The 13972-nt window shown below is 40.8% G+C and overlaps 1 protein-coding gene and 1 pseudogene across 5 annotated transcripts in view; one reads left to right on the forward strand and one right to left on the reverse strand.

Moving 5' to 3' along the window:
* The window catches only part of GK (glycerol kinase), a 69854-nt gene that overhangs the window by 42138 nt on the left and 13744 nt on the right, over positions 1–13972 (forward strand). For 4 of the 5 annotated variants that reach the window (XM_028130677.2, XM_054720852.1, XM_008155199.3 and 1 more), the window contains 2 exons: positions 8750–8792; positions 9252–9332. In XM_028130677.2, coding sequence (XP_027986478.1) covers positions 8750–8792; positions 9252–9332 — 124 coding nt within the window. The remainder of the gene's footprint in view (positions 1–8749; positions 8793–9251; positions 9333–13972) is intronic. The other variant, XM_054720851.1, reaches the window with a different exon arrangement.
* On the reverse strand, positions 2274–2651 carry LOC103298418 (60S ribosomal protein L35a-like; annotated as a pseudogene).

Raw genomic sequence — 13972 nt, forward strand, 5'->3', positions numbered from 1 at the left:
GTGAGTAAGAGACAGACCTGAGAACCAATGGTGTTTTGTTTTTCCCTTTGGTGCTTTGAATGAGGAAAAGCTTCTGATGTTCATCAATAGCTTAAGAGTTCCGCCCTAGCTGGTTTGGCTCAGTGGATAGAGCGTCAGCCTGCGGACTGAAAGGTCCCAGGTTCAATTCCGGTCAAGGGCACGTACCCTGGTTGCGGGCACATCCCCAGTAGGGGGGTGTGCAGGAGGCAGCTGATCGATGGTTCTCTCTCATCGATGTTTCTCTCTCATCGATGTTTCTAACTCTCCCTTCCTCTCTGTAAAAAACCAATAAAATATATTTTAAAAAATAGCTTAAGAGTTCCAATAGGAATATGTAAATTGATTTTCTTTTTTTTTTTTAATCCTCACCCAAAGATATTTTTCCACCGATTTTCAGAGAGAGTGGGAGAGAGAGGGAAAGACAGAGAGAAATATCGATGTGAGAGAAACACATTGATTGGTTGCAACCGAGGTACTTGCCCTTAGCCAGAATTGAATCCAGGACCCTTCCCGCAGGTTGACACTCTATCCACTGAGGGCCATTTGTTTTTCTTTATCTCCTTCAAAGAAAATATACTATGCCTTATATAAACACACTGGCGAGGCTTGTGAAGACCTTAATTTATAAATTCCAATACCTTTTCCAATCCAGAAACTAAATTTTGGTTTACAGTATTCATGCCTCTTTTGGAGAGGTTGGCAGGGATGTCTGAGCAGAGGCGAGGAAGAGCCATGTTTTAAACTACAATTTTCAACATTATTCCTGCCCTCGACTTTCTCACTATAACCAGAAAGTCATATTTCTGTGGAACTTGCAATGCTATTCTTCTGGCACTGCGTTCTCTCCATTATCCGGAGCTTCCCCTTTGACAAGAGGCAGAAGGAATGATAGAAGTAGAGATCTGGTGCATTTTTCTCCTAATCTCAACTCCTTACTACTCACACACATAGAGTCCAACAAGCCTCATATCTAAGAGTAATAAGATTACTCCCACTGTAGGATGAGGAAACAGATGTTCTGAGAGGTTAAGCTAATAAGTGACAGAAGCGATCATTGCACCCAGATCCATCTGATTTGACTTTGCCAGGCTCTTAACCCTCTACTTTATTGTCCCTTGTGTCATAAAGATTTCCATAGGTCTGGCCAGAGACTATCTATACTTAATTGTTCTTTTCTTGAGAATTTCCTAAATCTCCCGGCAATGTTTAACTTCAGTGATTAAGTTCGTCTTTTGTGACTAATGGAATGTTGAACATTTTAGATGAAATGTTCTTGTTGTCTATCGGGTCAGCAGTCCTCATGTGAGAGTGTTAGAGTTCTTTTGGGCGGGGGGAGATAATGAAAATTCTTTGCAGGTCATGCATGATATCCTGAGGTTGCCATGAACAAGAGAGCTTGATCAGCATGGGTCTGGAAACATATTCTTTGAATTCTGGGTTTCAGGCAGCTGAATCAGGAGTCAAGAAAAATGATAGAAACCTGGGCTCTTCTCCTCCCCCCCCCACCCCTTCTTTCCTCTGTGACAGGCACACTAATGCTAGTAAATCAGATGCTATCTCCCTTTGTCAAGTACTTAACATAGTACCCAATAAATATTTCTCTTCCTGGGGAGGAAGAATGCAAATATACAGTTAATCATATTGTAAATGAGAACTTCAGTGCGTAAGAAACTTGGAAGTACGGCTGTTGCGTTCCAAAGGGAGGAGAGAAAACTCACAAAAGATTATGTTATCAATAAGATGTTTTTATTTTTTTGTTCTTGATGGGGCCATCTATCTTTTTAAAAATCTTTATTGTTGACAGTATTACACATGTCCCCATTTCCCCCCCATTGACCCTTGCTAGTCCACCGCAGGCCTTCACCACTCTATTGTCTGTGTCCATGGGTTATGCATATAAGCATACAAGTTCTTTGGTTTATCTCTTCCCCCCCCCCCGTCCCCCAAACTCCCGCCCCCCTCCTTTCCCTCTAAGATACCAGTCTGTTCCATCTTCTACATCTCTGGATCTATCAATAAGATGTTTTGAGGAATGGGTGATATTGGCAGGTGCATGGAACACTGAACAAAATGCAAAATGGGGAAATGGAAGACTTTGTTTAGAGACTATAGAGACCATTCAGGTTGGGAAGTGGTGGGAAATAAGGCCACGATCAGGTTGGGAAGCCCTAAATTCCAGACTGAGGAGTTTTTTCTTCCTTTTTTTTAAACAAGAGAACACATCCATTTTAATTATTTACTTTTCAGTAAGTTTAAATCCTTGAGGGGTACAGCATCACACGGATTCTGTGTCCAGTGGCCTTAGCAGGAAGGTTGCTTCAGAATTTGGCCTGAACCATGCCTTTGTTTCCATGAGCACAAATTACCTTTCCCCTGATGACTCGGATTTTGTGCACTTTGCCACCAGTAGTCGCTCTGTTGTTCTTTGCTTAGTACACATAAGCACATCTCTTGCCTACATAGAATTTAGTTTCATCTCAAGTATAAACACCTTCAATTTTAAGAAGATCTGTGTGCTCCCTCTGGTTCTGGAGACTCCGCTTATGGCCAGAAAAATAAATGGCCTTGGGCCACAATCTTTCACACATATTTGTCCTTATAGAAGTCCTGTTCCCAGCAGCCTCCACTGGCTCCAAGATGGTGGAAAGAGCCTGAGGACATTTTTCTTTTTTTTTTTTCTTCTTTTTTTAAAAATATATTTTATTGATTTTTCCCAGAGAGGAAGGGAGAGGGATAGAGAGCTAGAAACATCGATGAGAGAGAAACATCGACCAGCTGCCTCCTGCACACCCCCACCGGGGGACGTGCCCGCAACCAATGTACATGTCCTTGACCGGAATCGAACCTGGGACCTTCCAGTCTGCAGACTGACGCTCTATCCACTGAGCCAAACCAGTTTCGGCGAGGACATTTTTCTTGATAGGCAATGGGACATTTCTTTTTTAAAAAATATTTTTATTGACTTCAAAGAGGAAGGGAAAGGCAGAGAGAGATAGAAACATCAATGATGAGAGAGAATTATTTATGGTCTGCTGCACGCCTCACATGGGATCAAGCCCGCAACCCAGGCATGTGCCCTGACCGGGAATCAAACCCTGACCTCCTGGTTCATAGGTCAATGCTCAACCACTGAGCCATGCTGGTCAGGCAGCAATGGGAGTTTTTGAAGGTTTGTGATGACTGAAGGTATTCAGAGATGACTAGAGCTGTTTGTTTAATAATATGGCAGTCCTAGGTCAAAGTGAGGAGACACTAGAGGCAAAGAGGCCATGGAGAAGACCACTACAGTATACTCATTAGAAGGGCAAGGACTAAGAAGGCTGGGGACAGAGAGGAGAGTGGCAGGTGGCTGTGCATGGCATCCCAGAGGGACAAAATACAGGAAGTATGGAATTTAGTTACCTACGCCCAGTAGTTAAGCTTAGCCAAAGTAAGGAATGGGTCCAAGTAGAAGAATTTACGTTTGTGAAATGTTTGTGATACTGGTAGGCTATATATTGCACATATTTGGAAATGTGGAATGAGTTTAATATGGAAATGTAGAATGAGTTTAGTACAGAAGTAGAGATTTTACATTTTCCTGGTTTAGAAGTGATTTTTTTGAAAAAATAGGAAGAGATGATACTACCAAGAAAAGAATATACAGGTAGTGGAGATGTTTAGAAGTAAGATAAAGAGAGAGTATTCAGGAAAAAAATTACAATGTAGTTATTCATTTATGTGGAAATCCAGAGTAGAGATATTTAAGAGGGAGGCTTGGTCAGTAGTGTAAAAAAATTAGAAAAAGATCATGGAGGTTGAGAATGAGAACAGACCATTGTACATAGAAATTAGGTCTTTAGTGGGACCTCTAAGAATGAAGCTTTAGTAGAGTGCTCAAGATGGAAGCCAGGTTGCAAATGGTCAAATATGTGTTGTGGGCAGGTAAAAAAATAGAGACAACAAGACAGAATGTGCTTCGCAAAAGTCCAACCATCAGGAATGGTGAATGAAGTAGGTAGTTTGTTAGGTTAATAAGATCATACCAAGTTTGAAGAATTTTGTGTTTTTATTTTTTAAAAATAAGTTTTTATTGATTTCAGAGAGGAAGGGAGAGGGAGAGAGCTAGAAACATCAGTGATGAGAGAGAATCATCTATCGGCTGCCTTCTGCATGCCTTCTACTGGGGATCAAGCCCAAAACCCCGGCATGTGTTCTGACCGGGAATCGAACAGTGACCTCCTGGTTCATAGGTCCACACTCCACCACTGAGTCACGATGGTGGGGCCTAGTTTGTATTTTTAGTCACTGCAAGACCAGAGGATGTTTCTTTGGATTCTGAGCAGACAATAGGAGGTTGTAAAATAAACGGGAGATAAGTGATGGATGAGCAGAACAAACTCCTAAGAGGTTGGAGAGATTGGGACTGAGAATTTAGTTAATCTCTCTGAAACTCAGCAGAGAAGCAGTGACAGTCAGCTCAGAATTCAGTGGAAAGCCCATCTCTGTTTCTGGGTGGAGGACTAGATTATGGGTGATTCTAATTTTTATTTATTTGTTGTTGTTTTTTTAAAGATATTTCTCAGTAGTGTACTGTCTTTCTTTTTAAAAAATATTTTATTGATTTTTTACAGAGAGGAAGGGAGAGGAATAGAGAGTTAGAAACATCAATGAGAGAGAAACATCAGTCAGCTGCCTCCTGCACACCCCCTACTGGGGATGTGCCTGCAACCAAGGTACATGCCCTTGACAGGAATCGAACCTGGGACCCTTGAGTCCGCAGGCCGACGCTCTATCCACTGATCCAAACGAGTTAGGGCTCTTTATTTGTATTTTTAAGGTTTTGTGTGTGTGTGTTTTTTTTTTTTAGAATGAACATGGATTATTTGACCATGAATTTTGCTTTAAGAAAAAGAACTTTAGATGTCCCCTCTCCCCAGAGGCACTAAGGGTAATAAATGAGGCCTTTTACCTCCTTCACAGCTTTGGCCAGGGTCACTCCCCGTCCCACTGTGCACCATCTTTGGCACACTTCCCCATGAAGGATAGCAAGAAACCTTTACCTTCACAGAAGTTAGGAAGGACAGGCATCTTTTTGATGTTTGAACACAGGACAGTCTTGAGGAAGGCTAGATAGACCAGATACATGCTGAAAGCACCATATCTGTTGGATGACTGGGAAGAAAGAATAATAACATTTTAAGAGGAAAATAATTGCCCGTGTACTGCTTTGAAAGCTGTAGTCTCAATGTAGCAAGGGAGTCTCTTCATACATTGCTAATGCTCATTAATTACTTAGTAAGTGTACTAACTTAAGGATTCCATTTTACTAAGTGCTTCGAGCCTTCACATCAATTTTGTACTTTTGAGACTTGCACACCAGTGTTCATATGAACAATGTTTATGTGAGTGCTAAATTGATGTAGATTCCTCCTTTCAAAGTGTGAAAAATCATAAACTTCCATTTTTATGAATATTTATTAAAATGTAGAACTTCGGATATATAGCCTTTTCAGTGTTGTGGGAGATAAAAGGTATAAGAGATTTAGGTGTTTGAACTTGTATTACTACCGTACGAAAAATGTAGATATCATTAATCCCATGCTCCTTGAAAGTGTCAGCTGTGCATCAAGCAGGCTGAGAATATATTGGGTATCCCCAAAAAATGTATACTCACTTAACAACTGATAGCTCAATTGATGTTTCTTTCTTTTCAGATTTAACCCATTGGGATTAATAATTATTCAAAGTGTGGCCCTAGCTGGTTTCACTTAGTGGATAGAGTGTCAGCCTGTGGACTGAAGGGTCTTGGGTTCGATTCTGGTCAAGGTCACATGCCCAGGTTGCGGGCTCAATCCCCATTGTGGGGCATGCAGGAGGCAGCCAATCAGTGATTTTCTCTCATCATTGATGTTTTGTTTTGTTCTCTCCCTCTCCCTTCCTCTCTGAAATTAATGAAAATATGTTGAAAAATAAAAAAATAATTAATTAACCAGTAACAAAAAATAATAATTATTCAATGTGCATATACATTTTTGGGGGCACCCTGTATTTGGGTGAGAATAGATAGAATGTCTTGGACTAATTTATATATACTATTATACATATGTGTGTGTGTGTGTGTATATGTGTGTATCCTATATAATAAAAGGCCAGCAACCATAATGGCTTAACGACCAGAACGACTGATCGACCAGTCATTATGAGGTGCAGTAACCACCTCTTGATCCCTCCCCCTAGCCTGCAGGCTCCAATCGCTGGATGGCCAACAGGGAACCACGGGTGAACCGGGGTGGGTGGCGGTGGTGTGGGACTGGGGACTGGCAAGTGGGCAGAGGATGGCCCTGATCGCAGGCTAGGCCTAGGGACCCTACCTGTGCACAATTTCGTGCGCTGGGCCGCTAGTATATATATTTTTTCTTCAGAGAGTAAGGGTGAGAGAGAGAGAGAGACAGAAACATCTATCTATCTATCTATCATCTATCTATCTATCTATCTATCTGGCTAATATGTTAAGTGTCCATCCAGGTAATGATGTCATGTAGCAACACCCGTCTTCCTCTCCCTAGGGCAGTGATGGCGAACCTATGACAGTGTGTCAGCACTGACACGCGTAGTCATTTCTGATGACACGCGGCCGCTGAAGCGGCCGCATGCCGAGGATGAAACATTTGTGAAATAATGTTTTTTCCTCAAAGTGACACACTACCTGTGTTATGCTCAGTTTTTTGGCGAAGTTTGACACACCAAGCTCAAAAGGTTGCCCATCACTGCCCTAGGGACTGACTAGCCTCCTTGCAGTTTCTTCATCCCAGGAACACGACTTGCTTTATAGCCAGGTGCAAACATTTACACTTTAACCAAATGTCTGTGAAGCATTTTCCCATGCCTCATCTCATTTGATCTTCACAGAAGTCCTGGAGTAAGTAGATGGGAGATTCGGTGGAATCCTATTTTCATTAGCCAGAAAATGGAGATTTAGAAAGCTTAGAAACTTGAACCAACTAAAAGAAGTAAGAAATAATGGACCTTGAAAATGACTTCAGGTTTTCTCACTGCACAGAATATAGTCACACACTGCTGCAGTTAAATATTTTACCCTTTGTCCTCCCTGCATGATCTACAATAATAATCTGCTTCATGTTGATATTTACTGCTGTGTTGCTGACAGTTACCTGAAAGAGAAGTTGTGTTGCTTCACTGGGCTGGAAAAGGTTTACCTAAATCAGAAAGCAGGTCTAATTAAGCAAGCTTATTCTATATATATAAAAGGCTAAGTTGACTCGTGCATGCGCAATACTTAAAAAGCTCTTGCTGGCATCAATCACATTAATTTGTGCACCAGACCACTAGTCAATGATAAAAGAGAATCACAGATCGGCTACCTTCTGCATGCCCCCTACTGTGTATAGAGCCCACAATCCAGGCATGTGCTCCAACCAGGAATCAAACCATGACCACCTGGTTCATAAATTGATGATCAACCACTGAGCCGTGCCGGCCAGTTTGGGCCAATTCTTATTCAGAACAATGGTACCTGGAAAAATGTTGATGGGGACAAAATTGCCCTCGGTTTCTGTTTGCTCCACAAGACAGAAGCAGCAGGTGGGGTCTGTTGACATAGTGCTGACTGGATAAGCTACTGCTGAGATTCCTCTGTGTCAGAGCAGAGCATCGGGCCCATGGGGCGGGAATCCTGAGCCCAAGCAGGACAGCTTGTGGAAAGCCAAAGGTGACAATCACAGCCAACTCAGTTGAAAACTGTTGCCCTCTGCCCCTTACTGGTATCACTTTATGCTGCTTATCTGCCTGGCACAAGTTAAAACTACTCACGTCCACATGCCAGACTTGTTGCAGAATCCAAAGCTTATGCTGATAAAGCTGCCGCAGAATAAATTCAGTTCTTCCGTGGCAGCCCTGTTGCATCTTGACCCTGACTCTCCAGGTGGCTGTTAGAATGCGCACTCTTGCGGAGAGAACGGGAAAGCTAGGCCTGAGTAGCCTTTCCCTGTATGCCACTCCTGTCTCCACAGTCCAGCTACACTTTTCCATACTCTGCACTTGGACTTCTCTTTGTGCCAGAAGAGAGCGGTGTTTCTGTTTGTGACTGTTCTAATGAAGGAACTAAGCTGGCCTGCCCCATTGATGAATGGCCATTAGTCACAATGCTTCACTCCACATGGATGAGTAGCAATGTCACTGTGACTGAAGGTAGAATTAGTTGTAATTCAGTGATAATTTATAAACAGCCCTGGGCTATGACTGACTAAGTACCGGATGCCATCCCTGCCTTTTCCCATTAAGATTACACTAGGCACATTTTCTTCTAGACTGATCTTTTAAACATGTTTCCAAAAGGAGTATGTGATGCTAGTTAGTTGTTGGAACTCTTCTAAAACTTTATGTTTTAATGTATTTTTATTGATTTCAGAGACGAAGGGAGAGGGAGAGAGAGATAGAAACATCAATGATGAGAAAGAATCATTGATCAACTCTCTCCTGCATGCCCCACAATGGGGATTGAGCCCACTACCCGGGCATGTGCCCTGACCTGGAATCGAACCGTGACCTCCTGATTCATAGGTCAATGCTCAACCACTGAGCCATGCCAGCTGGGCCTAAAACTTTAATATAATGACTTTTATTGTACTAAGTGTCAGTTTGAGTAATTTGTATTATTGGTGTTTCACTGCTTACTTTTAATAAAATTGTCATACTGATTATTTGATTATTCTTCTCCCAATTATAGGTATGGAACAGGCTGCTTCTTACTATGTAATACAGGCCGTAAGGTGGGTTTTTTTTTCCAATTAAAAGATTGGTGAAGGTCTTCTTTAACTTCATATGAATAAATGCTTGAGCATATTTTGCCATTAAGTTACTTTTAAGCTGCAGCTCTTACTCAGTCTTTATTAGGGTTCAATTAAGAACCCAATGATGAATATCACTAAATTTGAATGGTTCGAATAAGAACCATTCTAAGTTCTTTGAATTTTATATGTTTTTTATTGTGTTGGGGGGATATGTACATTGGGACCTTGTTAGGTTCTTAATGCAAACCTAATTTGGAACAAGGGATAAACTTTTTGTACTGTTTAAGTGTATTGCTCCTAATACTGGTAATTTTTACTGATTGATTTATTTTTAAATTGTTATATTTATTGAATAACTTTGTACCTTTATTTTAGGTTTAAAAAATAAGCTATCTTTTCATTTCCCTGACTACAGAAGTCTTTTTGTCTTTGCTATAGTGTGTATTTTCTGAACATGGCCTTCTGACCACAGTGGCTTACAAACTTGGTAGAGATAAACCCGTATATTATGCACTGGAAGTAAGTATTTTTCAATCAATATGGGTAACATGACACACAATCAAAACTAAGAAAATTACAGTGTTTTCTAACACCTTTTCTGATAATTCTTAATATATAGGACTGAAAAACTGTTTTCTTCTTGACATTTGGTTGAGTGGAAGGAACCTGGGACGGTACTGGGGGTCAGGACTCCCAGGAGACCTTGAGTATATTGGTTCCTCAGTTCTTTTACCAATTAATTGTGGGACCTTAACCACATTGCTATTATTCAGCTGTTCACAATGTAATATTTTTCTATTTCTAAAATACAATGAGGCATTGATTTGCTCTAATATTTCTTTCAGCTTGAAAATTCTGGGTTTTTAAAAATATATATTTTTTTATTGAATTCAAACAGGAATGAAGAGGCGGAGAGAGAGAGAAAGAATCATTGATTGGCTGCTTCCTGCACACCCCACACTGGGGATTGAGCCCACAACCTGGGCATGTGCCCTGGCCAGGAATCGAACCAGGGCCTCCTGGTTCATAGGTCGATGCTCAACCACGAGCTATGCCGGCTGGGCGAAAATTCTTTTTTTATGACTACAGTGCCCCAGTGTTCCAAAGATAAATACTGGGCACAAAAGGCAGAGCAGCTTTTCTTCATGTGTGTCTCCATAAAAATAGCTTGTGTCACATTTTGATGTGGGAAATGAAGTGAGAAGATTTATGCCATATTTCACTGAAAGCATTTGTTTCAAAACATGTTTGTAGATTCTAGTAGGAATGTCAGCCTAAGTCTGTAGGGCTTTATGGTAAGCTTGTATTAAAAACCTTAGAAACATTTATTTAAAAAGTCAAAGAAGCAGTACCCTTTGTAAAATGTTTCTGCCTGGCCAGCGTGGCTCAGTGGTTGAACATCGACCTATGAACCAGGAGGTTGCATGTGCTCCAGTTACATGCTCTATCCCCAGTGGGCATGCAGGAGGCAGCCGATCAGTGATTCTCTCTCATCATTAATATTTCTCCCTTCCTCTCTGAAATCAATAGAAAAATACATATTTCTAAAAGTCAGATACATTTCTTTTTTTAAAATCATCATCCAAGGATATTTTTCCCCCATTGCTTTCTAGAGAGAGTGGGAGGGGGAAGGGGGGAGAAAGTGAAAAACATTGATGTGACATGAGAGAGACCAATCAACTGGTTGCCTCCTGCATGTGCCTCACCTGGGACTAGGGAACTTGCAACCAAGGTAAGTACCCATGACCAGGAACTGAACCCAAGACCCTTCAGTCCACAGGCCGATGGTCTAACCATCCAGGGCAATGCATTTCTTAAAAATATTTCTTTACAATTAATTTTAAATGCTCCCTTGTATTATGCAAATATGTTGTATGATATGAAAAGTTATTGAGACTTGTTTCCTGGAGTATCTATATATATATATAAATATATATATATATATATATATATATAAAAGCCTAAGCAACCAGACGGTAGCTGTGACACGCAATGACCACCAGGGGGCAGATGCTCAATGCAGGAGTTGCTGAGCTGTAGTGACTTGGCAGCTGTGGTTCTCGGGTGACGCACCTGGAACCAGAGGAGGGAGTCTGATTCCGGGGTGCGTCATCCAAGAACTGCCCTCTCGCACTCTGCAACCCCTCAGGGGATGTCGGAGAAATGGTTTTGGCCTGATCCCCGCAGGCCAGGCCGAGGGACCCCACCGGTGCACGTGCACTGGGCCTCTAGTCTAATAATAATTTGCTCAAAAGTATTAGATTTGCTTTTAGTTAAAACATTTTTTTTAAAAAATATATTTTATTGATTTTTTACAGAGAGGAAGAGAGAGGGATAGAGAGTTAGAAACATCGATGAGAGAGAAACATCGATCAGCTGCCTCTTGCACACCCCCTAATGGGGATGTGCCCGCAACCAAGGTACATGCCCTTGACCAGAATCGAACCCGGGACCCTTGAGTCCGCAGGCCGACGCTCTATCCACTGAGCCAAACCGGTTTCGGCTAAAACATTTTTTTTAGTTGTTAAGCCTAGAGCATGTGGAGTTTTAGTTTATTTCAGTTATTTCTTGCCCTCTCCCTAAATAAGCACTGTAACCTCAGCCCTAACCCCTTTTCTATGGATAATAGGAGCATTTGTGAAACACTTGATCTGTGTATTAAAGGTATCCTAATACTTCTCAGAACTTAAACTCTTACAAGCCCTTTCTCCCTTTGTTTCCCCCATGGAAAGCTCAGTGGATAGAAAGAACATTGGCCTGTGGACCGAAGGGTCCCAGGTTCGATTCCGGTCAGGGTTGAGTACCTTGTTTGCAGGCTCCTCCTTGGCCCGGGTTCTGGTCAGGGCTCATGTAGGAGGCAACCAATCGATGTGTTTCTCTCACATCATTGTTTCTCTCTGACTTTCCCTCTCTCTTCCACTCTCTTTAAAAATCAATGGAAAAAATATCCTCGGGTGAGGATTAAAAAAAAACCACACTCATGTTACATGATTTCTAAATTCTTCTTAGTTCTGGGCTGCCTTCATTGCATGCATTCCACTTTGCCAGTGTCTTTCAGAACAGAATAGAATATTCCATATACAACCTGATGTGTACTCGAGAGTGATTTGGGCATCTCTGACCATAAACACTACTTTGGCTGCTCTAGCCTGAGAGTTCATTAATTTGATCTGATAACCTCATCATATCCTTGGCTCCAGGAGCACATGCTAAAATATCTAGTGCTTTTTCAAATGAGTCATTGTCAAGACATGTCTGCTCCATTCTGTACTTGCACAGACCTTTTGTTCCTCTAAATTCAGGTCTGCGTTTCTTCCTTTTAAATTTCATGATAGTGATTTCAGCCTATGCCAACATAGACTGAATTCTTTTTCACTCTATTCTGTTACTCTTCCAGTTTTAGCTCATCTGGAGGCTTAATAAGCATATGCTTTCTGATTTTGTTTCAATTCATGTAACTTTGTTTATATTCATAAAATTTTAAAGCAGACAGGGATAATAGATTAGGTGACAACAGGCTTTGCTACACCCTGCTCTCCCCTTGTTTTACACACATGAGGAATCTGAGAGTAGACAGGTGAAATTGGAGTCACTTGGCCATGGTAACTTTTGACAGCCAGTAAGTAGCTGATCCAGGAGGCAAATATCCAGGTTATTGGGCTTCAAAGTCTAGATGGATAAGCCACCCCACTGTGCCTTTTCCTTCCTGTAAATCTGGATAATCAGCACTCCAGTCTCCCAAGTCCAGTATTTTTGGTTTGTTTGTTGTTGTTTTTTATTTACTGAGAGAGGAAGAGAGAAATAAGAGAGAGAGAAACATCGATTTGTTATTCCACTTTTTTATGCATTCATTGGTTGCTTCTTGTATTGCCCTAACCGGCCATCAAACCCGCAACCTTGGCGTGTAAATGATCAAACAATTTTTAAAAAATTAAATCAAACAAGAAAAAGAACAAAATAAAAAAAATTAAATCAAACAAACAAAAAAAGAAGGCAGGGATTAAAGCTAGATTGTTAACACTTTTTCTAACAAATAAGTTCCTGTTTTTCTGTCAGTGCTCACAAAGCATATATTCAATACTCATTTCTTCAATTTGACAGAATGCTGTTAGGCTTGGCAATTACAGGTATTAAAACTTTACTTTCACCCTGGCCAGTTTGGCTCAGTGAATATAGCATCGGCCAGCAGACTGAAGGGTCCTAGGTTCTATTCCAGTCAAGGGCACAATGCCTGGGTTGTGGGCTCGGTCCCCAGTAGGGGGCGTGCAGAAGGCAGCTGATCAATGATTCTCTCTCATCATTGATGTTTCTATATCTCCCTCGCCCTTCCTCTCTGAAATCAATAAAAAATATTTTTTAAAAGGATAGATAATTACTATTATTAAAAAAAAATTTTTAAAAACCTTTACTATCTACCCCTTTTAAAAACTGAAATTAGCTATCCATCTTAGTTTTTAGTCTTTTTTTATTTCTCTCTGATTTGGAAGCTACAAAATGCATTTCTAATATTTTTGTTGTTTTGTTTTTCTTTTATAGTACATTAAAATTTTTGAGGTATTATTTCATTACACATTTTCCTAAGAGTGTTTATAGTTTAGTATTCTTAACCTCCTAGCCATTTGAGGACCCCACCACCTCCACCAGCAATCATGTTGTTGTGCTTAGTTTTTATTTCCCCTTTTTCTTGAACATGCAATAATTAGTCCTGTTTTCTTTTCAGTTGATAGTAAATCATATTTATGAGTCTGGGTTGGTAAACCTGTTATTTATTTTGCCCTCTAAAGTGGGGATCTACTGAGCCAAACCGGCTAGGGCCCTTCTGGCCATTTTTAAGGCTGATGAGACCTCTGCTGCTCTGATCTGTGATTCCTTCTTGTTTATTTTCTGGGAGTTAACACTATCTCCTTATCATTGATGTTCTATAGTTTTATTAGGACATGCCTGGGTTTGGATTTATTTTTATTTATCCCCTTAGGTACTTGGATACAAGTCTGTCTTCAATTCTAGAAAATTTTCGGCAATTATCTCTTCAAATATTGCTTCTCTACCATTATTGCTATCCTCTTCTGTATTGCTGTTTTATGGATATTGGAACCTTTCACCCCACCCTCCCTGTTTCTTAACTGCCCTTTTATATTGTTTTAATCTCTCTGTGTCTG

Source organism: Eptesicus fuscus, chromosome 1 (assembly GCF_027574615.1).
Source record: "Eptesicus fuscus isolate TK198812 chromosome 1, DD_ASM_mEF_20220401, whole genome shotgun sequence".
Classification (NCBI taxonomy): domain Eukaryota; kingdom Metazoa; phylum Chordata; class Mammalia; order Chiroptera; family Vespertilionidae; genus Eptesicus; species Eptesicus fuscus.